Genomic DNA, 27,943 nt, shown 5'->3' with positions numbered 1-27,943 from the left:
CCGGCAGTCACGTGGTATTTGAGGACCAATCACAAGCCTTTGTCTCTTTATAGGCCGACATTTTCTGACAAGCGTAGAAAAAGTTTTCATCAACAGCCGCCATTTTGCGCTGGAGAGACTGAGAAGTATTTCGGAATTTGTCGTGTAAATTTTCTGTTTTTTCTTACATCATTTAATCATAAACTGTACCATTCCGTATATTTTAAAGTGTTAAGTGAAATCGTGTAGTTCGATCGGTAAAATAAGTTCCATAAAGTAGCAAAATCTGGTGATATTGTTTTCATTTATTGTGCTAGTTCCGTCGGAAGATGGTGAGAGGGTCTGTGTAGCTCTTCGATTCGGAGCTTTGTAATGGCGAATACTTGAGTGAGAAATTTTAATATGTGCCTTCAATGGTCCGAGAGACATCGAACGATCGGGATGTGGGTGAATTACGTTATGATGGATGACAAATCGCTTTAAAATGTTATTTCTTAAAGATATAAGACATAAATGTGTTATTTGAATCGGCGGGCCGAAATATTCACGACGGCTTACGTTTAGTAAACAGAGCCATGGCCGATCATCATGTGGATGAGCCGCCTAATAAGCGGGCTAAGATGATCCGGGACCCTTTCCAGGGTCCCTCGGACACCGCAGGTGAGTACTTTTTCTTATTTTACAAGTTTCTTAAGTTTCGAGCACCCTTCTGTCATTATTATATTACTGAGATTTTTGACATTTTGCCGTCGCTCTTGTTAGCGCCCTCCAAGTTTTGCGTCGTATTATTGTTTCTTGAGCTAAATTAACTGGGAAAATGTGGTTTTTATTATTGTTTAGGTTTATTGTACCTTTAATAATTATTTTTGTGTTATTACAAAATATTTCAACACTTCGATAACAAATTAGACAGTACGAAACAAAATGTTATTTCAAGTCGCATCGAAAAAAGTTTTGGTAATAAATGAACAGTTAGAGATTAAAAAAGCAACGATATTAGAAAAATATTTAACATGTAAATATTTCTCTTGGATTTAAACATTGCCGAATTTGTAGATGGTGTCATGATTAGTTTTAATTCTAATAAGTTTTATATATAATATACTGTACTGTGATCAATAAAATAACTAATTTCATCAAAGCTTCTATTTATTAAATAATTAAAAGGAAAGTTTGTTTTATACATTAAACTTGATAATGACAATTATTCAAAATAATGGAGTGACCTACATTTAAATTTTATGATTATAACCCAAAGGAATTAACAGTGAATTATTCAATTTGTGTTTTTTTAAATAATCTAATATATGGTGCTTGACATGTGTACATATAAACACATGATATAAAAAATTTGCTATATATATTTGGATGCTTTTTTTTAATTGTTTAAAATGTTTTTATGAAAAAATTGTAAATATATATAGTTAAATTTTCGTTTCGTATTACCTTTCATAAAATTGTATTTCTAGAAATAATTTGGTTTAATTTTATATATTTTTATTTAAAACATCATAAAGTTAAAACCATATAGTAAGGAATAATAAGTTTAATTTATATTTATGTTAAATACTACTAAATATCTGTCATGGTAACATATTTGCCTGATGTATGACAAAATATTAGTAATAATAATAATAATATTTATTTAAATAGTATTTTTAATGAAATTAAAATACATTTTATATGCCAAATTTACTTTTAATTATATGAATGTATTTAAAAATTGATTTTATTGTATAACATTAACATGTTTAGTTGTTTATTATAACTATTTTGTTTTATATTTACAACTGATTTATAATGAAAAAATAGTCTCAATAAAAGCTTATGTCTGTTATATTATTATTTATTTTCAATTGAAACTACTAATGACACTATAAAATTGTTTCTCTTCATTTGATTATTATTGTTTATCTTGGGCAATTCTTGTTTCTTGCGATTTTACGATGAATTGGTATCTAATTTTCAGATACACTTTTCGTGTACATATATAATATGTGAATTTAATAAATCTTATTTTTTATTTATTTGGTATAAAATTAAAGTGAGTATGCTTGGCTTTCAACAAGTTAAATTTAAACTTAATAGATTATTATTATATTTAATATGTTATTACAATATTATCCATGTGCCAATAGCTAAGTGTTACAAACACATATAATTGGTTTCAGTAGATGGGTTTTCTAACCTGGATATGTTCGACCTTGAAAAGGATCTCCCTGATGAGTTGATGGGCTCATGGGGTGAACAACCTGGTGTCACAGGTCCAAAGCCCCCGGCGCAAGGACCCGGCCCTGGGGGACAAATGGGCCAGCAGCAGCTTAACGGAGACGATCCGACTGCTGCCATGCAGAGACAAATTAACAATCACCTTATTCAACAAGTGAGTACCTGGGACTGATGTTTTAATCTGTTGGAAAAACCCTTTGACATTGTTATCTTTTAATTTTATGAAAGAACATTAGAATAATAATGATATGATACATTTAGTATACAATTTTATTTTTGTTATATAAATTTTTTATTTAATATTGATAATAACAACAAAATACTTCTAAATAAAGTATTATCAAAGAAATAATTTTAATTTTTTGATTTCTAAACTAAATTCTTTGTGAAAAAAAGAGCTATGTGATAAAAAAAATTCAATGTTTTGTCAATACATATTAATATTAGGACATTTAGAACAAGTATAGGTTATCATCACAGTAGTTTAATTAAAAAATAAATAATTATTACTAGAATTGTCATATTGACAATATGTTTGACCTAATTTTTGACCCATTTTTAACTTTTAATAATGTGCATAGTAATTTTGAAATTGCTATTTTCGTGTGAATGGATGTATATTTCACTCTTTAATTTTGTACAACTTTGCCATGTGTCATGTTATTTTCAAAAAATATTTTATAGTTCTTACCGATTCTTAAATGGATATGCCTCATTCATTTTATTGATGCTTAATCTAATAATGTAACAGTTTTTGAAACAAAACTAAGATACAAAATTTGCCTCATTTTATGTTGCTTTGATTAAAATACTATTTGTATTTAAATGTATATATACAAAAAATATATATATGTAAATGTTACTTTACTACTTGCTTCATATGTTTTATCATTTGAAACAGAAAAGCTTTGTGAACTACATATTTATATAAGTTTATCCACCATAATAACATACTAGATGATATATAGCCACATAAGTTTTTGATTTAATGTTATTTTTATATGGCCTGAAATAATTAAAACTAATAATGTGTTATGTCGTTTGCTGGTCTTTTCACAGGGCAACAAGGGTGGCTTAGTAGGCCACAATAACCCTTTAGGATTGAGTAGTTTAGGAAGTAAGAGTCCTAACTTACAATCACCGCCCAATGTGTCTGTATCCAAAGACTTAATGGGTGGTATGCTTCAGCAACTTATACCAAATACGAGTCATCCAAACCAACTCCACTCTTCTATGCCGATGAGCTCCATTCAAGGTAAGTGTTGTGTGATCAGACAAAGATCACATAATTTTTTATAAGAACCAAAATACATTTTTATAGAGCTCTTGTTTTTTTACATCAGAAAGTGTTATAAAAGTCAGTCAAAATGAAAAGAGATAGCTTAAGGTGAATTTAACAGTATAATCAAAAACAATAAATATTACCTGTCAATTTAATTTTGTAAACAGTTGTGTTTTATTCATTGCTTTAACTTATGTGTTACATTCATAAAAAATTTTTAATCAACTATATTTATGATCTCAAACTACATTCAAAATCATCTTTTCTCTCCAATGTTTTATTAAAAGTTAATAAATGAATTTTTTTAAGTATATATTTCAATAAATTACAATTTTAAGTTATTTTTAAAATTACAGCTAGTCTGTTATATTGTATAATTTAGATATATACATACTTTTTAAATATAACATTCTATTACTCTTATTACTTAACAAAATAAAACTATAAATATATTTACAATATATAAACATATAATAGATTATCAATTTCAATTTGGATTGTAGCATTTAAAAAGTCTACAAGGCCTTTTAATTTAAAATATAGATTGGTATCTAACATATATCCGCTTCATTATGTTAAGCAACACCACCACAGCTATTTTTATTGTTGTATAGTTGGCTGGAATGTCACAAGGGTCAGTTTTGGGACCAATTCTTTACATTATTTATGCAGTCAATTTAAAAACAACACTAGACATTACCATTGCTACATTAGCAAAGGAACTATGTAAATAACAAGAAACATAAATTCTGAAGTAGTAAAGACGATAAATGGCTTCAAATATGGAGAAATACAAAGTGCAAGTAGATTTGTCCATGTGATATTTATTAACTTTAAGATAATAGAGCGCACGTCATATTAGATCATTTTATAACTCATTAGAAATTTGTACTGTTAAGAAGCAAAACTCTGACATGAATGAATGGTCTACAAAATAATGTATAGTCTACAAAAAAATGTCATATCCATTAAAACAAAACAAGAAATCTTCTATATATTAATAATTTTATAAGTAGCGGTAACATTAATTATCATTTTAATTATTTTTTTTTTGTAATTAAGATTTTTTTTTTTCCCACAGGTGGGATGAATGTAGCGAACGTGGGTGGTAATATGGTAGTGACGAATAGTAACATGACAGGCCCAAACATGCTCGGCGGTGGCATTATCAACAATGTGAACAAGCAGCTGCCGACGCTGATGGGCAACAACCACCACGGGACGCCGCCCCACCATCCTCATGCACAGGTTTGTTAAATTTTTTTTATAAATATATTTAAAACCTCAAAAGATATCAAATTTATTTTATATAAAATTTATTACGTAAAAAATATATGTTTCTATTGTTTGTAAATAAACCTACACATATATCTAAGAAGCCCAGCCCTTTTTCCTGACATTATTCAAACCTTAAATTGTTAACTTTCAAAAGTCTTAAATTCGTATTCAACTAGATTTCTTAGATATTAAAAAAAACATGAGTCGAGAAATATGGAATAATTTTTGAGAAATTTCTTAGTGAAATATTTAATTGGCTCAATCTCTGAAAGTTAACATGGGATCTGTATATGTATAATGGCATTATATTCTAATATTCACTTACATTAAACAATAGCGAAGAAAAAAAATCTGTTTCCTTATTTACTTTATATGTCTATGTGTATTTTGAATTCACAATACTATAAAAATAATTTTTAAAATGAAAGTAAATTTAATTGTATATGGTTTGCAACAAAATTCTATTAACATAATAAGACACTACAGATATCATAATATTTATATAATTGTATCTATTACAATTTATTATATTACAACAAAATTTTATTATTACAAAATCAAAATATTCTTTATTCAAGTATGCTTATTATGTTGTACACCCCTTAGTCAAATCTGAATGTAAAACAAAACTTTAATATGGTTACCTTCTTTAAGTATAAATTTTTTATCTGTATTTAGTATAAGTAACATACATTACTTTAATACACACAAGAACACACAGTACACACCCATGTACATTTATAGAATTGTTTTTCACAGGCAATGCAGAACGGCCCTCTCGGAGGTAGAGTGGGAGGAGTAGGTGGTGTGGGAGTAGGCGTGGGTATGCAAGCGCCTAGCATGCGCGGTGGACTTACGCACGGTGCGCACGCTTCCCACGCCGCGCACGGGGGGCACGCGGCGCACGGCGCGCACGCAGCTCACGGCGCCCATGCGCGCATGGGTGCGCCCGGCGGTGGAGGGCACCCGCTCGCGCCCTACCACCCCGCCTACGGGCAGCCTGCGGCTGGCGGAGCGGCGCAGCGGGCGGCCGGCGTGCGCTTCGGTCCGCCGCCTGAAGCCGGAGGTGGAGCCGCACAAGCCGTTCCGCCCGCACCTTCTCCGCAGACTCCCGGAGCGCCCGCCGGCGGACAGGTGAGATGTTAAATATTCTTGGATCTAATCAAAATTTACGAACATAATGACGACTTACCGATAAATACAAAATATGTTTTTTTTTGTCTTATAATAATTAACATTTCAATATTGAATGTATAACAGTCACAACCTCAAGCGGCAACGCAATCGGCGTCGTCGCAGCCCACACAGCAACCAAATACGGGCTCGATTGCCGACCCCGAGAAGCGAAAATTAATTCAGCAGCAACTTGTACTGCTATTGCACGCGCACAAGTGTCAGCGACGTGAGAGCCAATCGAATGGCGAGACGTGGCAGTGTACGTTACCGCACTGCAAGACCATGAAGAGTGTGCTTAACCATATGATGTCATGTCAGGTTAGTCTTACTGGTTTCTGCCACTATTTTTGTCTTAATAATAAAATATTTGCAAATAAAAAAAAATTGAGGAGGTTCTATATTCGACCCATATATTTTTTATTATAATTAGGTTTGAAGCATATGTTTAAAAATTAATTGCATAATGTATGTAAATTGTATGCATATGTATATTGTTTGTTACACATCCTGTAATTTGAGTAATGACATTTTTATTTTCAGGCGGGAAAAAATTGTGGCGTACCGCACTGTTCATCATCACGACAAATCATTAACCATTGGAAACATTGTATAAAGAATGACTGTCCTGTTTGTTTGCCCCTTAAGCAAGCTGATAGGACTAGGACTAACCCCATGAATGGTAAGTGTTTTAACGATTTTTGTGTGTTAATTACACTAACATATATTGACTAACATTTTAACATATGTGTAAGGAATGTAAATTAATTTTTGCTCTTTACTTCATTATAAAACAGCTTGTAACAAGTCATGGAATCTTCTTAAATATATTCCTATACTAGAAAATGTGCCAGTTTGGTTTTGTTCAGGGTTTAAAAAAAAAAAGTCATATACTTCTTCAGTTACTACACAATACTTGAACTAATCTTTATACTCATTCAGTCAAGACAAATAATATTAAAAATAAACAAAGTACACTTTTATTCATTTATAACTAATTCTGCCAGAGCATCAATAAAATAAAATACCTTAAATTCGGATATAATATTGCTAATAAATTCATAATATTCATTGGGAATTATTAATTAAACAAGTAATGGTTGTATGATAAAGTATCTGACATATTTTAAACGTCACGAAAATATATAAATGGGTAAGTAATAATACATGTTACATTTGAGCGTATTTGTCCAGCGGCGGCCGTTTCTCATTCGAGCACGGGCGTTGGCTCGGTGGGCAGCGTGGGCACGGCAGGCGGAGGTGTCGGCGTGGGTGTGGGCGTTGGTTCCATCAGTGTTAACGTGGCGTCCGCGCCCGCACCCAACGCACTCCCCACAGTCAACCCACTGGCCGGTAAGTGTCGCACAACTACCAGGTCTTTTGGGGTTTTTACATCAATTATATCTCTAAAACTAGTAAAATATATAATCTTCTCTAAAACTATCAAAAAACTTGTTTGAGACTACTATTTTATATTGTGTACTAAAACATGGTGCCTAATAAATAACATCTTATTGTTATTATATGTTATTTTTTGTTTATATAATATTAGAAAATATGGTGTTTATTTATTAGTCTGAGTAAACAAACTTATGAAGCAATCTATCCAGGTGGAGTATCATCGGCATCGGCTCAATCTGGTAATGCCGTCGGTGGAGTAGGTTCAGTGGGTGGAGTGGGAGGTGTCGGTGTCGGCTCGGTGGGCGGCGGCGCGGGTGCGGACATGAAACGTGCATACGAAGCTCTTGGTATCGCGTGCCCCACGTCGGTGGCGGGCATGGTGGGCGGCTTTGCGCGTGCACCACTCCCCCGTATGACTGCACCGCGTCCGCCCTCGCTTTCCGACGTGCTGCCACAGCAGCAGCCTATGCAACAACTCTTCGCGCACCAATCTCAATCTGACTTACAACAACAATCACAGCAGCAGCAACTTGTAAGTTACACTTTCTTTTGTTAATATTTTTTATTATTTTTATACTTTCTTCACAACATTTCCAATATTTTTACTAGATGGGCACGGGAACTCTACAACTACCAGGAGGACCTGTCACAGCCAACCCCGTTTCTGGAACGAAAGAATGGCACCAGTCTATAACACCTGATCTCAGAAACCACCTTGTTCATAAACTGTAAGTTTTAGATTTTGTGTACTTTTTGTCTGATTTTATATCATAATTTATTTATTTACTACGTTTTTACGCAACACAAATATACATAACTCACATTTTTTTAATCGTTTTACACACAGGGTGCAAGCCATTTTTCCTACACCAGACCCAACAGCCATGCAAGATAAAAGAATGCATAATCTAGTTGCGTACGCGAGAAAAGTAGAAGGTGATATGTATGAAATGGCTAGCACGCGGTCTGAATACTACCATTTGCTAGCCGAGAAAATATATAAAATACAAAAAGAATTGGAAGAAAAACGGCAAAAGCGAAAAGAGCAACAACAGCAGTTACAAGCACAGCAACAACAACAAAATCAACTTCAACAACAACAACAACAGCAGCAGCAGCAGCAGCAGCAGCAACAACAACAACAACAACAACAACAACCTGGAGGAGTACTAGGTGGAGTCATGGGTGGCGTTAGGCCTACAGCACCTGGCGTGGGTGTAGGAGTTGGGGTCGGAGGAGTTGGAGTGGGAGTGGGAGTAGGAAGCGGCGTTGGTAGGCCCAACTTGCCCCCTCAGCCTGGGTTACCCACAATGCGCAGTATCCCCTCGCCTGGCATGCCACTCACTATGCAAGGCAACCGTATGACGTACCAGTCAAATTTAGTAGGCCCACCTGGACCTAGCCCCAACCAGGTATTTATCACTTTGTTCAAAATTAGAGCTTTTTTTGCGCAGTAATGTGACTCATCTATTAACTGTTTTCCTTTAGATGCCTCAAACACCGAACGGTGGAAGCGTAGGAGGCGTCGGTAGTGTCAGTAACCCCGGGATGTCACCTTTCGGACAGCCAATGACGTCACCGGTGCCGCAATATCCACTACAAAGTAACGGCCCCGCAACGCTCGCGTCGCCCGGGCACGGCGCGGCAGAAGCGAAGGTGCGTCTCGGCGGTGGGCCCGTCGCTAGTCCCTTCATGAACCACGCCGCGTTTCGTAACGAGACGGGCGCCGCGTCCCCGGCCGGCGGGGCGGGCGGCGTGGGCGGCGTCGCCACGCCCGCCACGCCGCTCGCGCACGCCAGCCCCGCGCCCGACCCGCGGCCCGCTTCGCGTCCTCCCTCTGCCGCCGCGCCTATCTCCGCGCAAATGGCGGCGCTGCAGGCCGCCGAAGACAGCCCGCCCGATGTGAAGCGTGATTCCGACGACGTGCGAGTCAAAGAGGAACCCGAAGATCCCGACTGTGGCGGGAAAGGTATGCGCGACGAGACACCCCGCGATAAAGATTCGGGCCTCGACAGGCCAGACCCCTTCTTGAAGCAGGAAATCAAGCGAGAGATTAAACGCGAAATCAAGGAGGAGCCGCCAGAAACTCCAACGGGCGCGGACGCTGCGTCGTCCGATCGCGGGCCCAAAAAGACGTTCGTGTTCAAGCCAGAAGAGCTGCGACAGGCGTTACTTCCGACGCTTGAGAAGCTGTTCCGCCTCGACCCTGAGTCGCTGCCTTTCCGCCAGCCTGTGGACGCGCAAGCCCTCGGCATTCCAGACTACTTCGACATCGTGACTAAACCAATAGATCTCTCCACAATTAAGATGAAGCTCGACCGTGGCCAGTACAAAGATCCATGGGAGTATGTCGATGACGTCTGGCTTATGTTCGAAAACGCCTGGCTTTACAACCGCAAGAATTCGCGTGTCTATAGATATTGTACTAAGGTAATTATGGAAAAAAAATCTTTTTGACTGTAATAAAGAATATAATATGAATAATCATATACTGTATTGTTTAACTAACCTAATTATATATATTCTTTCGTAGTTGTCAGAAGTATTTGAAGTAGAAATAGATCCCGTAATGCAAAGTCTGGGATACTGTTGCGGGCGCAAGTACACATTCAACCCACAAGTGCTATGCTGTTATGGCAAACAGCTCTGCACAATTCCTCGTGACGCTAAATACTTCAGTTATCAAAACAGGTTAGTAGAAATTATTTAGCTAATCATTTTATACATGAAATACATTGATTTTAACTGTATTTATATGTTGTAAGCTTCGATATTTCCTTTTAATGTCATAATCATTCTATGTTTTTTTCGGATGAAAATTTGAGAAAAACGTGACAAACTATTTTAACTAACCATCAAAATGGCATAACATTGCACTGTTTGTGTTGACCATTAAACATATATGTAATGTTTTATAAATACCATTAATACCTCCTAAACTAAAGTATAAAAATCCTTATCAATTTACTCCCATTGCATACACCTATCTGTCGCTTTTGTAGTCTGGTAATATAGCATAGATAGCTACATATTAATGTAGTTTTGTTTATTCTTTGTTTTATGCTATCAGTACATGATTTTTTTCTTTAGTAAGAAAATGCCACTGTACATTATAGATATTCATATGTGATTACACAAAACCTAATACCAGTATTACTCCATCCATGGGATCTGTACTAATTCCTTTTTATGTTCTTATTGCTTACTAATTTGTTTTCGCCCACGCACGCCCTTGCCTGCACACAAACGTTCCTGTCACGCTTCATCACTCGCTCGGACTGTTATGAACTAAAGTCTAAAAGCGTATGGGGTTGTGTCCGATAGATACACCTTCTGCCAGAAGTGCTTCAACGACATCCAGGGAGACACTGTCACGCTCGGCGACGACCCGCTGCAGCCCCAGACGTAAGTAAAGTTCTCTTATTATTATTATGTTTACAATTTTTGTATACACTTATTTAAAAAATGATTTATAAATGCCATTAACATAGTTAAAAAACTTCGATTAGGTATAAAAGCTTTTGCCTTATTTTATTGCAGAGCTATCAAAAAAGATCAATTCAAAGAGATGAAAAATGACCATTTGGAGCAAGAACCGTTTGTGCTTTGCATGGACTGTGGTAGGAAGCAGCATCAAATATGTGTGTTGCACCATGACCAAATATGGCCTCAAGGCTTTTGCTGTGATAACTGTTTGAAGAAAAAAGGGGCGAAGCGGAAAGAGAACAAATTTAGTTCTAAGAAACTGCCTACTTCTAAGCTTGGAATTTATATTGAAACCCGAGTTAATAATTTCCTTAAAAAAAAAGAGGCTGGCGCTGGTGAAGTGCATATCAGGGTTGTCGCATCGTCCGATAAGGTAAAAACAATATTTTATAAAAAGCAATTTAGTTTTTTCTATAAACTTATTTAAATAAGAAGTAGTGGTAAATAAAATATTAAATAAAATACCATACTCTAAACTAAAATGTTTGCAGATGGTCGAGGTGAAGCCGGGAATGAGATCGAGATTCGTAGAATCTGGAGAGTTGTGCGCCGAATTCCCGTATCGGGCTAAAGCGTTATTTGCATTTGAGGAAGTTGATGGAACTGATATTTGTTTCTTTGGAATGCATGTGCAGGTATGTACCTTGTTACTCTCTTCTGTATAAAATATGCATATATTTTTAGAGTAAGTTTAAACATTTGTTTAAAATAAACATGTATCGTTTTTAATATTATGTAAATATTTTTCAGGAGTATGGTAGCGAAAGTCCATCGCCTAATACGAGGCGAGTTTATATAGCATATCTAGATTCAGTACATTTCTTCCAACCAAGGCAGTATAGGACTGCTGTGTATCACGAGATTTTATTAGGATATTTGGATTACGCTAAGCAATTGGGTTACACGATGGCCCATATCTGGGCTTGCCCCCCTTCTGAGGGTGACGACTACATTTTTCACTGCCATCCGCCCGAACAGAAAATACCCAAGCCTAAAAGGTTACAAGAGTGGTACAAAAAAATGTTAGACAAGGGTATTATAGAAAGGATAATTTTAGATTACAAAGATATTCTTAAGCAAGCAATGGAGGACAATATCTCGTCAGCTGCTGAACTGCCTTATTTTGAGGGGGATTTCTGGCCCAATGTTCTGGAAGAGTCTATCAAAGAATTAGATCAAGAAGAGGAAGAAAAGAGAAAGCAAGCTGAAGCCGCTGAGGCAGTGGTCAGTATAATTCGTATACATTTAACCATTTAATTTAGAAATTATTTAATTTTATACCCTTGATTTTATAATTTCATACATAAATCATTTTTGATATTCACATTCTCGCAAAATTTAATCCCATTAACATCATATCAACGGGAATTGCGATGTGAGAGAATATTTCTAACATGATTTTAGATATTCCAGTCTTCCGAAGAAAATGAACAAGGTCCTGATGGCAAGAAAAAAGGACAGAAGAAAGCTAAGAAATCAAACAAGTCCAAGGCTGCCCAAAGAAAGAATAGTAAGAAACAGAGCGATCAGCAACAAGGCAGTGATCTCAGTGCAAAAATTTTTGCAACAATGGAGAAGCACAAAGAAGTCTTCTTCGTTATTAGGCTACATTCCGCACAATCTGCCGCTAGCTTAGCTGTGAGTAGTTAAAGTTAACTTTTTTACAAGATTTCTAATAATTAGTCAATAGACAATTTTTTTTATAATCCAATTTCTTATTCACAGCCAATTCAAGACCCAGATCCATTAGTAAATTGCGACCTGATGGACGGTCGTGACGCGTTCCTGACAATGGCCCGAGATCGTCACTACGAATTCTCATCGACGCGGAGGGCGAGATTTTCCACACTTAGCATGCTTTATGAACTCCATAACCAAGGCCAAGACAAATTCGTATATACATGCAATAGTTGTAAATCTCACGTTGAGACGAGGTACCATTGCACCGTTTGCGATGACTTTGACCTTTGCGTGCCCTGCTATGACAAGGAGGGTCACCCACACAAGATGGAGAAGCTTGGCCTAGATTTAGACGTGAGCTCATCACCAGGCGACATGAAGCAGGCTAACCCTCAGGAGGCGCGCAAGTTGTCTATTCAACGCTGCATCCAGTCCCTGGTACACGCTTGTCAGTGTCGCGACGCCAACTGTCGCCTGCCATCGTGCCAGAAGATGAAGCGAGTGGTCGCGCACACCAAGGTCTGCAAGCGCAAGACCAAGGGAGACTGTGCAATCTGCAAGCAACTCATTGCATTGTGCTGCTACCATGCGAAACACTGTCAGGAGACGAAGTGCTCGGTACCGTTCTGCAGCAGTATAAAGCAAAAGTTAAAGCAGCAGCAGGTTCAGCAACGCGTACAACAGCAGCAGTTGCTGCGGCGACGTATGGCGGCCATGAACACTCGCGGTGGCGCGACGGGCGCGGCTTCGCCTCCCCCGCAGCCCGCGCCGGCGCTAGCGTCCCCGCCGCCCGCCAAGCCCGCGGCGCACGCGCTACCGCACAACGTGCAGAAGGCGCTTCAGCAGGTACTTACTAGGGTTCATAATAGAGGTGAATGATCAACAATGTATGAACCTTGGTCCAAATGTCAACCACTAACGAGACCTATATAAAAAAATAGTCTACTAAATATCGAGTCATTATAACCAGAACGCAAAAAAAAATATGCAGTCACTAAAAAGGTATAACTGAATGAAAATTCATGTTTTTTTTTAGATATTTTATGCGAAAAATATCTTTAAATATAATTGTTCATCGCACATTTTGAACTAAACTATGCATGTTATGTCATGCCGCTTGGGGTCCAGTGTTGGTTTTCGCTGAAATAGATTTGATCAAAGGCCCGGAAGAAAGTAAACACAACGCCTATTTAAAGTAGTACCCGATAATTGGGGACCTGGTACTACTCTAGGTACTAAGGTAAAAACTGGTTGAGTTAGTGCTCTAGCGCATTATTTGCTAAGTTCAAAAAGGATAAAAATAGTGTTATCTTCAATTTGCACGGGATATCGATGAATTATAAATAGCGCGGCATAGAGTAGCTACCTGTGCACAATTAAAATGGAATTAAATAAATAGGGAAGCAAAAAAAGTTAAATTATTATTATTTTTCATATAGATATAACTTTTACTGACAGTTTATTTATTTTTTGTCTCATACTAAAAGTTACTCTGTTTAGTGGACTCAGCATAGGTTTCGTTAGTGGTAGATATTTGGACCACTTTGGGTCATTCTCCTTTGAATTGAAACTCCTTTTGAAATACATGAACCTTTTCAATGCGTTTAGAACGGATCGTTAGAAAATTTTTTTAAGGCGGTGATATCGCAACAGGTCCAGGAGGAGGCTGCGCGACAACAAACACCTTCATACGGCAAGCAGGCGGCGATGGGCCCACCCGGCGGTGTGGGCGGAGTGGGGCTGGGAGTGGGCGCAGCCGCCGTGCGCGGCGCCGACTGGGGCGCGCGGTACCGCACGCCGCCGCCGCTGCACCACGCGCCGCACCACCGCCTGCCCCACCACGCGCCCGCGCCGCTCGCGCAGCATGCGCCGCTGCAGCACCACGCGCAGCACGCGCCGCATGCGCAGCACGCGCCCTCTGCCATACAGGTGTGATGTCGTCTGCTCTGCTTCATATTTATACTTTAAGGTCAACAATATACAGAATGTGTAAACTTTGTTGTGTTAATCAAAAAAAAAATTTGAATAATTAAGAATATACAATGATTGGAAAGATTTTGCAATTTTATGTAATTTGTAGCTGTAATTTGACTCTGCATTGATCTCTATAGCATGTATTTGAAATAACATTTGTTTTTATAGTAAAGGAAGGCGAACTAGCATATGGGCCACCTGATCGTAAGTGGTCACCAATGTCCATAGATATTGGCATTGTAAGAAATGTCACCCTCGCCCACATCGCCAGTGCGCCACCAACCTTGGGAATTAAGACTTTGTGTCCCTTGTGCTTGTAATTACACTGGCTCACTCAACCTTCAAACCGGAATACACCAATATCAAGTACTGCTGTTTCGCGGTAGAATATCTGATGAGTTGGTGATACCTACCCAGACGAGCTTGCACAAAGCCCTACCACAAGTGGAGTCATGGCTCCAGTTTTAATTCTTGTCATGTGTTAAGTGTTTGTTAAAAATATTGCTAATTACAAATGGTATCCCAGCAGAGAGCGGGTGCGCCGCAGCAGCAGCAACAGCAACAACAACCGATGCATCAAAAGGCGCTGCAGCAGCTCATGGCTACGCTGCGCTCACCCGCCAGTCACAATCAACAGCAAGAAATCTTGCAGATACTCAAATCAAATCCACCTCTTATGGCAGCCTTTATCAAACAAAGAGCACAGGTAAAACAATAATAACTCAACGATAAAAATACATAGTTCACTTTCAAAATTAGTATTTAATTTAATGAAAGAGCTTGTTATAAAATATTACCATGTATGTATGTATATTAGGCCATTACTTTAAATGATATATTTTAATATGAAAGTTTATTACATTTAATTAAAACCCAAATGGTTTATAACTTATAAAAATCTAATTTTTAGGTAAAGTATAATTCCCTTTAGATATATCATTATATTTCCTTATCTGTAATAATTTATTAAATTTCATGACATTTACCAATAAACAAATATATAATTTACGCAGAACGCCCAAAATCAGCAACAAACAGGCAGCGGTGTCGGCCCAGTCGGCAACGTTGGCGTTGGAAATGTTGGTGTTGGTGGCGTGGGCAATGTTAACGTAGGCCTCGGCACCGGAGTCCCGCAGCAGCCGCAACAAATTCAGCATATGATGTCGCAGCCGCAGCAACAGCAGCGGTTGCAACAAATGCATCAGATGCTACCTCAACAGTCACAGGTCAGTTATCAGTTCACGCCCTAGTAGTCAAACTTTACACAAACGGGCCACGCAGCATTTCGGGTAGAATATTAAGGTTAGTTTATTTGTTGAATAGACTAGATTAATTGTATTGTTTTAAATATAAATTATATTGCTGTGTATCGTTAGCGTTATAAGCTCAACACACAAGATGTCGTAGCATAAATACACTTTTTAATCGATTGTATTATTTAGACAATTAAATAACTGTTAATATAATTCACTTTGATTTTTATATAGCATGTCAGCTATTGTCGAAACATATTTAGACGTTCTTAAATTTGCATCATAATTTACAATGTTTCTAGCAAATAACTAACTACTAAATTTTATTCAATTATGTTTCGTTAGCACATGACTTTAAGAGTCATTGATCCAAAAAATAATATTCATATTTTTTTGCATAAAAATCGTTACTTATAATATTTTTTTACATGTATGTACTTATTCAAAATATATCAAAAATTTATAAATCATTTTTTATTAACAAAACTATTGCATTAGCGTTTGGTCGGAAACAGAAAAAAGAACAGGGATTAAAAAAATTGACTAACACGTTATTTTTAAACATTCTTAAGTAAAATTTTTGCTGGATTTGAGTTTAACTACTATAGATTGACATTATATTTCAAGAACTGTCTTCTAATAACCAGGGTTTTTAAAAAATGCGCATGTTGAATGTTTGTATAATCGTTTTTTAATAACCAGTGTGTATTACCGGCTTTATTTCTACATTCAGGTCGGCGGTGTGTCTGGTGTGGGTGGCGTCGGAGGCGTCTCGGGCGTCGGCCTCGGTGGGGTCGGCGGTGTGTCCGGCATGTCGGCAGGCGCGCCCGGAGGCTGGTTCAAGCAGGGCGGGCCCGCCGGCGGCGTAAGCGGCGTCGGTGGCGGCATGATGGGTATGCGCGGTGCATACGCGGGCGGCGGCCCGGCGCCCAGGCTGGCCGCCCGGTACTTCCCCGGCGGCGGAGTGGGCGGCGTGGGCTCGGTGGGCGGCGTGGGAGCGGTGGGCGGCGTGCTGCAGCGGTCGCCGCCCGCCACGCCGTCGCCGCGGCCGCCCACGCCCTCGGAGCTGCTGATGATGCGGCAGTCGCCCGCGCCGCCCGCCCCGCACGCGCCGCCCGACGAGCAGCTGCCGCCGATGACTCCTCAGGACCAACTCACCAAGTTTGTGGAGCAGTTGTAGTGTACATAACCGAGGCGCGCCCGGTCGCCCTGTAATATATAAGCTATCGCGGCCTGCGCGTGCCGCCGCCCGCTCGTCTCCCCTTCCCCGCACTATTTATTGTCGATGATATCGTTTAGCGACGCGAAGGACGTATTTAGTATTACGATGAACGAATCGAGCGCTCAATGTACAAAATGTAAATATGAGAAAGAGTACATCCTGTCCGCTTTTGCGTAATGTAAGTTGTTCGTAGTGTAGGTACATTATGATACTTATTCTGTTTATTGTAATTAAATCATTTTATAATATAATTATGTGATGATTATAAATTGTTGTTTCTGTTCTAATACAACCTACTACTTCCTACTTTATTGTATAAAACTGTAGTAAACCTGATCAGACTATATTTTTGTTTCTCATAAACCTAATGTTTTGTTATGTCTCACTTCTCAGTAGTTTCTTTATTCTAAAAGTTGATAAAATATAAACAAACACAAATGGGTGACCAACTACAATTGTTTGGTTCCTCTTAACCGGCATATTGTTGTCAATAACCTTCTAAAACATATACAGGTATCTTTAATTGAAAAAAAGGATATATTTGATTATTTCGTAATGTTTTTTTATATATTTATTTATATATTCTCTAGTTTAATGGTATAAAACGCGGAGATCTATGACGCAATCTAACACAAATCTACTCCAAGCGAATTTATAGTTTTTTAATCTAAAAATAGAAGCAGACCCGCAACTGAGTGGTGATGCTATAGATTTTTTTTATCGTACTGACTATGTGATGTTAATATAATATATTGAAAATACTAGAAATATTTAAACATTTATAAATATTTTTGAATTAAAAATATGTATAGAAACTGTTAAGTCTATTAATTTCATAATTATAGAGATTAAGCCATGATCGTCTACTGCAAAAAGTATACAGATTTCCTACTGTCACAAAGAAATGCTGACATTATGATTTTAAAAGTAATTTATATAATTTTTTAGTAACGATGTGTACAGCAACACTCTTTTAACCTTTCAAGTTTTCTTTATTTTCATAGGCGTGATGAACCTTAATCCCTGCCCCATATTTTTTGTGTACTTTGATATAAAATTATGATTTAAAAAAAATTTAAAGAGTGCTTTTTGATAATAAATATGCAAATAGTTTGTTTTGTTTTATTTCATAAATAGGCGAGTAAATATATAATAATAAGTAGTTTAAAAGGATAATAAACATTTTTCGCCCATCGGCTACTTAATGTGATATCAATTATATTTAGTAGCAAACATCGTAACAAATACGAAAAATAAATAGTTTGAGTCAAAGTCGGCAATTGAAGAAATAAATCAAAAAAGCTTTATGTAGATTTTATGAACATTTTTTCACATAAACACTGCTGTCATTTGTTTTAGCACAAGCATCAATTATAATTAGTATTCTAAATGCAAGATTAAGAAAATGAAAGTTATTTATTGCTATGAATTGAATGTTCCAAGTAAAGGAAATAACAGTCGAAAATAATCAGTATGAAACACTATAATATATTTACGTGGTCTACCACCGAGTAGGGTATAGTATATTAGGGTTTTTTTGTAATGTCGCCAGTACTTGTTGAAGCAAAAAATCTTTTCATTATGGAAGACGAAGCAGGAGTATTTTGATTTTGTGGCCGAGCTACACGAAATACCTATGATCTACATTTAGAACACAACTAAGAACCACTCTGGATATAACATTTTTAAGAACTTCTACGTATCGATAAAATGTTTTTATTCGAACAAAAAAAGGCGAAACACTGTTTTTGGCCAATAATTGCTTTGACTTACTACTACTGTTATATGTTATTTATCATATAAAACTTACTTAATAAAAAACATATATAATTAAACCATTTTTTTTTTTTCTTCAACTAAAAAAAAATTATTTAAAAATTGTTGACAATCGACATTTTAATTTTTGAGTATGTTATGGGAGATTTTTGCCCATTCGCTTCCATTCATCTTCGCTTCTTAATAGCCCTCCTCCTTTTAAGAAGCATAAATGAAAAACCGTTAAGAAGGCTTGAAACTTATTCCCGCACGTTGGTGGCAGAATTTGGCAGAATTTCATCCAACACAGGTTTCCATACTACATTTTCCTTCACCGCAAGAAGATATGAACTTAATGACGCTAAACCTCTTTAGTGTCACTCTCTAATATAAAGAAAATGTCTGTCATTGTAACCACGCTCCGTCTTTTTATTTAACATTTCCCTAGCCTAGCTCTGAAAAACTATAATCTAATACTAGTTCTCATTAGGTTATGGGCCCAGACGCCCGATTAGGTTTGATTAGGGAAAGTTTCTTTGTCCTTTTTGCGAAAAAGTAATTTGAGTTTCACTCACCGCAACCCGGCTAGGTCGATTATTTTTCAGAATAATTTTTCAGCAAATTAATTATTGTTGATCATTAACAATGACTTCAAATGGCAATTTTATCAACATAGAAAAATTAATACGAAAAGAATACGAAAATCGTACTACTGGTAGATCCTATCAACTATATTCGAAGAAGAAGCGAAAACTTCTATTTAGGTATGGAATAACCTACGCAAAGCTTTTGATGACTCCGGCTTGACAAGGAAGGTAGGTTTACTACGTGAATTGATAACTACAGACCTAGAGAGCCGTGGAAATGTAGAAAATTATGTAAATAAGGTAATTATTTGTGCACACAAGCTCAGGAACATTGGTTTTCATGTTGTTGATGAGTGGCTGGGTACGCTTCTTCTCGCAGGGCTACCAGACTCTTACAAACCAATGATTATGGCTATGGAAAGCTCAGGTGTGAACATAAGTACAGATTAAGTTAAAATCTTTCAAGATGTTAAAAATGAAAATAACTCAGCGACTTTTTATTCAAATTACCCCAAAAATAATACAAAGGCTATCAAACCTTCAGGCAAAGGCCCCAGATGCTTAAGTGCAATAGGTATGGTCATATTGGTAAATCTTGTCTCAAAAACAAAGGCTCAAGTGAAAATGCTAAATATGATGATAAGTCTGATAACCGGATGATAAGTCTGATGGCTTTTCCTGCTTCTCCTACACTGGAAAAATTCTGTTGGTACTTAGACGCACATGGCTAACAATAAAAACTTGCTTTATCATATCGGACCTGCTTCAATAAATAACATAACTGTGGCCGATAATAAATGGTTACCTGTGAAGGGCAGTGGTAAAGTAAATATATAAAGCTATGATTGTGAGAGCAACAGGTTGATTGGCACTGTACAGGTGAAAAATATTTTGTATGTACCAGACTCGGCTTTCAATTTGCTATCAATACATCAAATCACCAAAAATAATTGTAAAGTAAAATTTGATGAGAATTATTGCGGAATTTAATAAAACTCCAACATCAGAACATTGGACAGCTGTAAAGAGGATCTTACGATATCTGCAAGGGACAAAAGTTTCAAATTTTACATAAAGGCTGTGACCCAAGAAATTATAGGATATTGTGATTCTGATTGGGCATCGAGTACATTCATACTTCTACATCACCAGTTCCTAATTGGCATGGGCCTACGTTCAAGGGAGGATGTTGAAAATATGAATGTAGTCCGAACTTAATGACGCTAAACCTCTTTAGTGTCACTCTCTAATAAAAAGAAAATGTCTGTCATTGTAACCACGCTCCGTCTTTTTATTTAACATTTCCCTAGCCTAGCTCTGAAAAAAACTATAATCTAATACTAGTTTTCATTAGCAACACATAATAATGTCTCACACTGCTTTTACGTTCTGAGCGATTGCTATAAACGAATTTCATGCAGGAGTTTATATCAATTTACTGCTGCTGAAAAAAAAAGACAACTGAATGGTTAACAGAAAGCTGGAACTTTCCTTTTTATCGTGTGAAAAGTAGATAAGGGAAACGTTATTTTATTTATAAAGAAGATTGAGGATAGAATAGGAATAAGGATAATGTAAAGACAGAAAAAGCCTATATACTAAAGTTGGGAACGGTATTCCAAGATATATTTCTTCTTTATTAGTCACTCGAGATCTATTGAAAATGCAACGCTACCCGGACCATCTCTTTAAGTAAATATGGCTATATGCGAGTTAACAAAACCAAAACAACCATTTTTTACTACCGTTGCTATCTAATAATTTAAGTATTTTATATGAATAATTTAAAAAAGCACTTTACACAATATTCAATATGCTCGTTAAAATAGCAAATTTTGAAGGATTTTCGTCACAAATTGGATTCCACGCGGGCGAAGCCGCGGATTTTGCTTGTTAGAAATATAAACCGTATTTTGTCTTACTCGAATACTTACTTAAATACGTAGGTACAATGTTATTACAAAATTATAATATTTTGAATCGATTTTCCTGCTATGGCACTAATTTTGCACTTCATAATAAGTGGCAAGTACACATCGAGCATGAGTTGAGTTTTTAAATATTTAAAAAAGCCGAGATGGCCTAAAAAGCCGAGATGGCCCAAAAAGCCAAGATGGCCCTGTGGTAAGAACGCGTGAATCTTAACCGATGATCGTGGGTTCAAACCCGGGCAAGCACCACTGAATTTTCATGTGCTTAATTTGTGATTATAATTCATCTCGTGCTTTACGGTGAAGGAAAACATCGTGAGGAAACCTGCATGTGTCTAATTTCACTGAAATTCTGCCACATGTGAATTCTACCAACCCGCATTGGAGCTGCGTGGCGGAATAAGCTCCAAACCTTCTCCTCAAAAAAAAAAAAGAGGAGAGGAGGCCTTTAGCCCAGCAGTGGGACATTCACAGGCTGTTACGGATACGGAAAATTGTTGGTATTATTTTTGTTTCCACAATTATTATAAATTTGTTTCCGCCTGCGACCACTATATAGGATAGGAAGGTGAGTGGTAGGAGTTCGGTACTCTATATTCTTTTCTATACCCCTGACAACGTGTACGCAAAATTTAATGATCGATTGAGCCGTGACAAACAAACAAACTCACACTCACATTTTTAATATGAAGCTTTAATATTAATTGTTGAAATTTATATTGTTATCTTTATGTAGCTATAAATATACTAAGTATACTTGAAAGATATGGATGACTGATAATAATTTATTTCACCTGTTATTTGGTTTATTTGGTTTTAGGGCGCTTATCGCTTTGATGTGGTTGACCCCAATATTAGTATAGTAACTTTTTGCCTTGTTGATCTAGTGGCTAGACATATGGCCGCAGATGCTGTAGGTGGGTACTACTACTTATTAAAAAATTAAAAATACGACATTATTTTAATTTGACTAATTGGCGTGTGTTGTATTTTATACAAATTAAAATACATCATCTTTGACGTATTAAGTACACGTTAATTAACTCGATATTATCGACTTGATAGTTTTAAAAAGCAAAGTTGTGTATTTAGCGGGCGACGGAATACAACAATCGATCTTGTCCTTCTAGACCACCCATTTTTAAAAATGTGTCTAGATTTTTAGCTATAAATGTATTATGAATTAGCATTAAATTGTGGTACATTCAAAAGTGGCGTCAGTGACTAGTGAGTTTTGCTTGTGATCGAAGTTATCAACTTTAGTCTTGATTCTGAATAACTAGACTTACCTCGATCCGTTGCTATTCCAAAATAAAATACTACAATGTACTGTAGTAATGTAATTAAAGCGAATGGTGTATAATGATACGAAGTTGAATCGTTAGAAGGCCTCAAATTGCCGAATAAAATTATAGTGTCTGTCAATTTTTTTAACCTCGACAAGCGTTTCGCATAACTGAAGGTCACTAAAGCAAAATCGGAGCTGGTTCAGATGAAAAATATATTTTGTATGTGATTTTACTTAGAAGTTATCAACTTATGAACAAAATTTTTTTTTACATATATTTTTGTCCTTAGATTAGTGTTTATTGTATTTCACTGTTGTATTAAATCATTATAAAGAAAAAAAGATTCTGTCTCGACACTTAATGGGATACAGCAAGATTCACTTCATACGTTTCTACGTCAAAGTTCCAGAGTTGTGCCGTAAATCATGGTAAGACTATTAAAGGCCTAGCTAATCGATTATACAATCTGTAAAAAGCGGTATTAGCCAAACATGTTCCGTATTTTCGGTATAAATGATAATATAATAGATTTAAATATTAAAAAGTGATATCTGTATAGCATTGCATCCAGTATATTATTTGATAAGTAAACTAATACGTTGATAACGAAAGGCGACGAGGGAGGGGGAATACACTTGTCTCATTCAACTTCAATCGACCTCGGGCTCAAGGCGCTTGAGACGTATCACGCAGTACCGTTGTAAATCAGCACGACACCGTACTCACGAGCTATTTAACTACGCAAAAAAAAAATGTCCGAATTGAAAAGATTCACGCGTAAAGAAATCCTAAACCGAAACACGAAGCAGGATGCAGTGTTTATCATAGAGAATGAAGTGTATGATGTCACACCATTTTTAGACGATCATCCCGGAGGACATGAGGTATTGTTAAATGTAGCCGGCAAAGACGCCAGTGAGGACTTTGATGATGTAGGTCACAGTAGTGATGCTAAACATATGATGAAGAAATATAAAATTGGTGAACTCGTCGACGAAGACAAGATCGAATTTAAAAGACGTCAATACAGCTGGGAGGAATATAATAAAGAAAATTCCAGTGGCAGTTTTGTAAGCTCGTGGAAGTTCCCTGTAGTTCTTGGTTTGCTGATGACTGTACTATATACGTATTTGTTCGGATACCAATAATATTACACACATAACAAGTTCTCATCATTATCTCAACGATCATCGAGAACTTTCCAAGCTGAACAAATTAAAGGCTCGTTACTAAATAAAGACTTGTGGTGCGTGTATATTGTGTACATTAGGAGAATCGGGTTTAAGGCAAATTAGTTTTTAGTTAATCGTGGTAAATAAAAAGGGCGTGGAGTATTTGTATTTATATATTTAATTGTATCCCTTATTAAAAGCATGTCTTAAGTATGTTTTCTATTCAAAAAATATGATATCTAATATATTCTTTTTAATCGACATCGGATAACAAGGTGACATATTATGTCTTTTGGACTTTGCACTGTCAGTAACGTAGTCTGTAGATGTTTAATTATATAAACTAAACCATTTTAAACTGCACATAAATACGTATATTTACATAATTAATATTGTTAAACTTTTATATTTTTAATAAATTTTTACTGCGCACTTTGTACATTAATTTTTTTTATCGTATCATTTGAATTATCTTTTTTTTTCCTACGGTAGAAACAACGTTAAAACTATATTAATGATGGGTTTAAAATTTTAAGTATATAGAAAAGGAATTAAGATTTTAGTGGTATGCAAATTTAACTAAGAAATTAAAAATATAATATTAAGAAGAGTTTATATAAAAAATAGATAAAGTTATTGTCATTTAAATACATACAAAGCCTACTATTCAATTGTTTTATAGCTAGTTTTCATATTCAGTCCGTCTTGCATAACTGTTCTTGATACGTAGGCATTTTTTAAATTTTAGCGGTGAATATGTGTGAACAATAATTGTGTGTTTTTACTAAATAATTTAATCTGTATAAACATGCACCGTTTATATAAACAAATAGCGGTTCGCCTGCGTTTTAATTGAATATCCAGTTAAACGTGATAAAAAGGTCAAAATATGTTAGCTATGTCATATTTCAGCTGTGATATGTCCAAATAAAAAAATCCCCTAGTTTTACCCTTATTCCAGATTCTAGAGAGGTAGTTTCTCCTTTTTTAAACGGAAGCTTTAATGTGAAGCAGCAGTCAATAATCATAATTACGATCAAAATAATGCATACAGTAAGTAATGCATCCCCTAATTGTCACCCATATTCATTCGTAGCAGAGAATCATTAAAATTTATTCACGTAAGGTAACTATATAAAACAATAACTGGAACGAGTCAGTGATTTCCTTCTTTTAAAAGTCGGTTAATAATAAAGTCGATGTCAGTTATAATTACCCATTGTCACTGCAAATACAAAATAGTAATAAGTAAGAAATAAATAAAATAACTAAGAGATTAATTGTACACAACTTGGTAGGGGTTAGTAAATATAAATATAATAATTTTGCAATTACATATTATTTAAAATAAGTCTGTCTGTTTCTCATAAATATATAGTAACATTAAATTACACTTAATTTCTTTAGAAATTCTAATAATTTTGTAAGCTTAAAAAATTATTAACCTAACCTTTGGCTACCTAGTTAGTTCATTATAAGAAAAATATTATTTGTTGCAAAGTGCTAAAAAACTTACTAATAAATTTAGTTTAGTTTAGTTATTAAGTAAACGCAAGATGGATAAAAAGAAGTGGTTCTAATTCAGCTTGCAAGATTTCATCTAAACAAACATTGCAAGTTAAATAAATGCTTGTAATAATTAAGAAGTAACAGACAAACCGAGCATTGAAAAGGTGATATATATGTAAGTAGCAACTTGTAGGTATTAAAACGATATGGTTACGTCAAAAAATATTTATCTTATCAACACTTTGTTTTTTCAAGATTATCTACAATTGTCGTATTGTTATTTACATGTTTTGTTATGACACATGCAAAAAATCTACATGAAGGTTAAGGCTATTAAACGTCCGCGCATTGTACTTACCTGTCGGATAAGAATTATAGCTCGTGCAAAACATTTCATAATAGCACTCAATATTAAGTACATACATAGATAACGTCATTTGTGATAGTTTTCGGATTTTCAAAGCGCTCTTAGGATATTGTACTGTTTCTTAGGAACCTATCCCCTGACCAGCCTCGAATTTATGATTATGCCTATAAGACACCGACCTTGGAGTCGACCAGCCAAACATAATATACAAATGGTTAACATTTCTTACAATGCTAATGTCTAAGGGCGTTTGGTGACCACTTACCAGGTGGCCCATATGCTCGTCCGCCTTCCTATTCTATAAAAAAAAAAAAAAAAACTATGATATGAATATGATGGATGGCCGTGTTTGAATAATGTCCTAAAATATAAAAAATAAAATACTAGTATGTAACTGCTTCGGAATAGAAGGTCTTCAATATCCGGATCTGGCCTTAACATTTACTATCCCCATAAAATAAAATAATATCTATATATTAGTAAATAGATATATATTAGAAAACTTCACGATGTCCTCGTGACCAAAGGGTGAACGCTCTATATCCACATTATAATGCACAAGTGTGTGTGGTGAGCGTTGTAATTCGTTACGGCGCATTCTCCTTTCCTGCACTTTCATAGAAGAATGGGCTGACAATCCAACAAAAACGAAGAGATCAGACACAGAACTACTTTACGTACGTACTTACTTTCCGAGACACAGGCGTTACACCGACGGCTTCCCGACACTGGGAGTTGAATTAACAGAAGTATTGTAGGACAAACACAAGTTCTTCCACACACCAGTTCTTGACATACTGGACAAAGCAACCTAATACTGTTGAATAGGGAATAAAATAACCTTTCATTTCTAAAAAAATCAATTAAATAACTGATGAGGGCTATCAGATAAAGAGACGTAGTTAACTACGTATATCTGTTTGGACCTTGCAAATTCATAGTTGTGCTAAAGAGACAGAAACAATCTATATTTTTCCAATTCCTTGTGTAAAATTCTCTTATGTTCGATTTTCATCAATAATCAATCGAGCAAGTTGATCAAAAAAAGCAGATTAAAGTTAATATTAATTAACAATTTATGAATGTACATATTATCTAACATATAAGCTTTGTCATCATCAAATAACTGATGAGGATAGGTATATATTTCTTATATCGTATCTCTAACTTACTAGGAGTTTTCTATTGCAAAATTTTTAAGAATCTTTTAGAATTTCTAAATAGTCTGCAATCCGTAAATGAAACTATCTGTAAAATTGGATAATCTTATATCCGAAACAATATCGGAAGCCGGTAGAATATTATTTATTTATTCGTATCCATATTCTGATCCGAAATTTCATATCCATAAAATCCCTGATAAAAACACAATTGCGTAATTACTTATTATTCTTTATGTAATAAATATGTTTAAATATAGTCTTGTTTTTATAGCATTTTTGGCTGAACGCTCGGCAATGAGGTAAAAAAAATTACGTAACATACGTACTGTATAAATTTATTTATATTTTAGAATAGTTAATAGTTTTATCCTTCTGTAAAAAGTTGTACGATTAAGACTTGTAGGTTGTATCGTCATATGAGGCTTAAATAATATTTGGTTTATCTACCTATAAAAAATAATGTAATTTTATGCTATTTTCCTGCGGCGTATATTTCTATATTTAAAGACCATCGATTATAAAATAATGTTTTACATTAACATGTTTCGACGCTGGACAAGGGCCTCCTATTTAGTGTTTATCTCACCACGCTGCTTGCCTGCGTGTTAGCATTGACATTGCATAATTTAATCCAACATATACAGTTTTCCTCACACCACCTAGCAGGCTAGAGTACTATTCCCATTCGGATTTGAGCTCGCGATCTTTGCTTAAGATTCTCGTGTTTTTTTCACTGAGCCATCTAACTCAGTTATTATAGAAAAAAACCCTTTTATACAGTTATATGCTAATATTAATATAAGGTAATTTGTTTTTTTTTTAGTGTGTCACAAAAACTACAACGATTTGATTATGTAACTGGTAGGCGAACTGGCAAATGGGCCATTGGATGGTTAGTGGTAACCAACTAACCACCGCCGATAGACATTGCCGATGTAAGAAATATTAGATTACGAAATATCAGATACATTCTGTACATCGCCAATGCGCCACCAACCTCATGAACAAAGATGTTATGCCCCTTGCCTGTAGTTAAACTGGCTCACCAACCTTCAAACTTTAATCAATTTTGCTGTTTGGCGATAGAATATCTGATGAGTGGATGAATTAATCTGATGTCACACTTAGCTTATTCAACTTTTTAAAGAGTAATCTATAAAAATATCGTGTCACGTTGTTTGTGGTCGAACTCCTCCGAATTTTTTATGTAAAA

The 27,943-nt window shown here is 35.9% G+C and overlaps 2 protein-coding genes across 9 annotated transcripts; both read left to right on the top strand.

Moving 5' to 3' along the window:
• Nucleotides 1-50: 50 nt before the first annotated feature.
• LOC126768115 (CREB-binding protein) lies at nucleotides 51-18,070 on the top strand. 8 transcript variants are annotated; one of them, XM_050486014.1, is made up of 23 exons: nucleotides 51-639; nucleotides 2,151-2,362; nucleotides 3,268-3,463; nucleotides 4,572-4,738; nucleotides 5,528-5,902; nucleotides 6,029-6,262; nucleotides 6,485-6,623; nucleotides 7,136-7,294; nucleotides 7,552-7,874; nucleotides 7,952-8,070; nucleotides 8,190-8,754; nucleotides 8,831-9,772; nucleotides 9,876-10,033; nucleotides 10,637-10,747; nucleotides 10,883-11,201; nucleotides 11,320-11,463; nucleotides 11,579-12,052; nucleotides 12,233-12,466; nucleotides 12,554-13,354; nucleotides 14,162-14,437; nucleotides 15,012-15,188; nucleotides 15,496-15,708; nucleotides 16,469-18,070. In XM_050486014.1, exons 1-23 carry the CDS (start codon nucleotides 555-557, stop codon nucleotides 16,913-16,915), a joined length of 6,870 nt encoding a protein of 2,289 aa, XP_050341971.1. In that variant the 5' UTR covers nucleotides 51-554; the 3' UTR covers nucleotides 16,916-18,070. The 8 variants fall into 8 exon arrangements, with proteins under 8 accessions (XP_050341971.1, XP_050341968.1, XP_050341975.1 ...); XM_050486011.1 differs by having other exon boundaries at nucleotides 15,009-15,188; XM_050486013.1 differs by having other exon boundaries at nucleotides 52-639; nucleotides 2,154-2,362; nucleotides 15,009-15,188.
• A 5,201-nt stretch (nucleotides 18,071-23,271) lies between these two features.
• LOC126781922 (cytochrome b5-like) lies at nucleotides 23,272-23,667 on the top strand. The gene has a single exon (XM_050507044.1). The coding sequence runs from the start codon at nucleotides 23,272-23,274 to the stop codon at nucleotides 23,665-23,667; it is 396 nt and encodes a 131-aa protein (XP_050363001.1).
• The last annotated feature ends 4,276 nt before the right edge of the window (nucleotides 23,668-27,943 follow it).

The sequence above is a fragment of the Nymphalis io genome, chromosome 4, assembly GCF_905147045.1.
Source record: "Nymphalis io chromosome 4, ilAglIoxx1.1, whole genome shotgun sequence".
Classification (NCBI taxonomy): Eukaryota; Metazoa; Arthropoda; class Insecta; order Lepidoptera; family Nymphalidae; genus Nymphalis; species Nymphalis io.
The sequence above is the reverse complement of the archived record's forward strand: the minus strand, read 5'-3'. Positions and strand labels throughout refer to the sequence as shown.